The sequence below is a fragment of the Etheostoma spectabile genome, chromosome 9 (genome assembly GCF_008692095.1).
Source record: "Etheostoma spectabile isolate EspeVRDwgs_2016 chromosome 9, UIUC_Espe_1.0, whole genome shotgun sequence".
Taxonomy (NCBI): domain Eukaryota; kingdom Metazoa; phylum Chordata; class Actinopteri; order Perciformes; family Percidae; genus Etheostoma; species Etheostoma spectabile.
The window spans coordinates 14131893-14134696 of record NC_045741.1 but is presented as its reverse complement, the minus strand read 5'-3'; the positions used below and the strand labels follow the sequence as shown (position 1 = coordinate 14134696).

The following is a 2804-nucleotide window of genomic DNA, read 5'->3' as shown; positions in this document are numbered from 1 at the left end:
TTGTTATTGCAGTTATATTGCAATATTTTTTTCAGTTGCCCAAAATCTAAACACTTCAGTATTTTACGGCACAAAAAGCATTAGAGACAAATTTGTGTAGCATAAATATTTCCTTTTGTGCGTTCCTCTTTCGGTAATCATCTTGCAACCCTACAAATTTATCCTGCAACACATACAGTAGTTGGGGACCTGACACCCATGTTGGGAGCCACTGAGTGACATCTTAACTGTGAGAATCTGAATCATTATTAATTAAACACCACTGGGGTTTGACTGTTTGCACTGATTCTAATTTAGTGACTTTTTATGGGGCAGATAATGATTTGATATAGCTTAAATGACAATGAAAGTAATGGCTGGTCACTACCCTCCTTGTGACGCTGGGAATCTATGGACATTGTCTATGAATGGGTGGTGGCTTGGTTTGCACACAAGCAGAGTTAAGTACCTGACTCAGAGACTTGAACCAACCCTAGAGATCCTTTAGAGTAGGATCTCTTGATGTTGACAGCTAAGACACAGTTCCTTTCTTTTAGAAGACATCCACAAACTAAAAAAGGTATGTGACCTAATTCTGGATCACAGCATGGGAGAGTTTAAGGAACCAAAGTCCTAACACACCATCTGGAGCGAAACTCAACACTTACCAACGTTGGTGGGGAAGATGTTCTCATTGTTGATTTGTACCTCAATCCAATCCATGAGCAGGCTCATGTATTTGGGGGCCGACAGTGCCGTCGGCTTCTTGTATTTGTGCTCGTCCTGCCAGCGGTATTCGTATTTGGGCCCACCAGACATGACGGGGCAAGTTTGATCGGTGCAGGAGTCGCTAATGGTGCCATAGATGAGGTTGATGCGGTTGAAGAAGTCGACCACGTGGACGGCCACCCAGTCGTTAAGGCCCTCGCCATGGGGCAGCTGCACGGCCTGCTTCAGGTCTAGCCCTGCATTCAGAGATGCCTGGGCCTTCTTGTGCAGGTCGAAGCGCTGCGTCCCGGGCTCAAACTTGCGCTTGGGCCGGAATGTCCTGTCTTTGTTGAAGACTTGTTTCAGGGCCATGGACATGGTTGCATGTGGCACCGGGAGGATTTGTTTGAATGCGTCAGGTGGATTATTTACTGTTGAAATGGAAGCAGTCAAAAGGTTGTGTAAACAACCAGCGTAGATTTTTTGTTATGGACTGTCTTTTGGTATTTGTTTCGACTCAGGCTGTGATCCTGCATATGATTAAAGGAGGGAAGAGAGAAAAAGAAAGAAAGAAAGAAAGAAAGAAAGAAAGAAAGAAAGAAAGAAAGGGACAGAGTTTGAATAATAGGTGTACATTTTCATGAAGCGCATACTTCCTGTCAAGGGTGTTTTAAGGTACAAATTGTTCCTTATATTTTACAAAATATTACAACCTATGGCTGCAACTAACATTTTTTTCCCTATTGATTACTCTTATGGTTATTTTATGGAGTAATCATTTAATCATTTGGTCTATCAAATGTCAGGAAATAGAGACAACTGCCTATCACAAATCCCAAGAGTCCAAAACCTAAACAAAAGCAGCTAATTCTCACTACTAAGAAGCCTGGGCTAGTTTTACTAGTATTACTTGGCATGAAAGCTTTAAAATGACTTAAATTATTATAGAAATAGTTCTCTTGATCTACTAATCAAGTAATCTTTTTAAACATGGATTACATCAGAGCTGGCTGGGAAATGACACAATAGCTGTGTTCCAGTTTTTGCATTGTCTTGGGCCTAAAAGTTGCCTGCAGAGATGTAACATGTAATAAACCCCTCACCCACCTTCTAAGGAAAATATTCATCTTAATAATCTTGAGAGGTGGCTTAAAAGAGGGAGATCATGTCAAGTTGAGGCCATGGAGATATGGCATGAGAACATATAAATGTGAGAGTTAACGATTGTCAGTACATGTATTATTATTGTATAATACCACTTAACGGCGAGAAAAGTGAGGAGGCCAAATGCATCAATGGCAACCTGAATTCCACTTTTGTATCAACTCCGGTGGCCGAAAAAGTATCAACAGTGACAGCAGCTTGCTTTAAAGATAAAACATCGGCTCACAGGGAACATGAGTCATTTCCTATTTCAGGCACTATAGCTAACGTTAATTCCGCCGTGAAACCAAGAATCTGCGGAATGACAATAAAAGTAGCGGTAGCTAAACCAAGTCAAACCGTCTGCATCTAATATAACAGGGCGTTTATTTACACCTCTATCGAAATGTCGGCGCTCTCATCTTCCTGATAATGTGGACTGTGTATCGTTTAAGCACAGCTGAAAGGGATAAAAGCAGCAGATTAAACAGCAGGGCACATGACGACTGTACGAAGTTTATTCGTGAAGCGAGCGGCTAACTCGGTCGGACTTGTTGCTTTCTAAAACACAAACAAGCCAGGACAAACCCTCCTTATTTACACTCAATTATCATTCAATCTTACATAAAACCCGTGTAAAACATTCATTATCTCAGACGGAAGATCAAACGGTGACGAAATTGTACAGTTGAAAGCCACTTTCGTGAACTTACTTGTTCCGCCTTCCTGTTCCGTCAGTTTCCTTCGATCTTTTTTTTTTTACCCGAAAATGATCTTGTTACCGAACCAAAGCTTTACGTCTACAACCTGCATATACTACATCATGGATACGTGGTGCGATACATGTTGTATAATTACTGTTAATTCAATAAACATGTCGCTTTAATAAAGAAAATAACGTCTGACTCCTCCCTACAAAACGAAAAGTAACATTATACCCTGTTAAGAGTTGAGTTAGAAACGCTGATGGCGAC

General features: G+C 41.0%; 1 protein-coding gene across 2 annotated transcripts in view; it reads right to left on the bottom strand.

Moving 5' to 3' along the window:
* mob3a (MOB kinase activator 3A) overlaps positions 1-2804 on the bottom strand; it is a 6722-nt gene extending 3918 nt beyond the window's left edge. The window contains exons 1-2 of one of the 2 annotated variants that reach the window (XM_032524965.1): positions 2544-2804; positions 648-1217 (exon numbers count right to left, since the gene is read on the bottom strand). In XM_032524965.1, coding sequence (XP_032380856.1) covers positions 648-1065 — 418 coding nt within the window. In that variant the 5' untranslated portion in view covers positions 1066-1217; positions 2544-2804. Of the gene's footprint in view, positions 1-647; positions 1218-1794; positions 1902-2543 lie in introns of those variants that run through there. The other variant, XM_032524966.1, reaches the window with a different exon arrangement.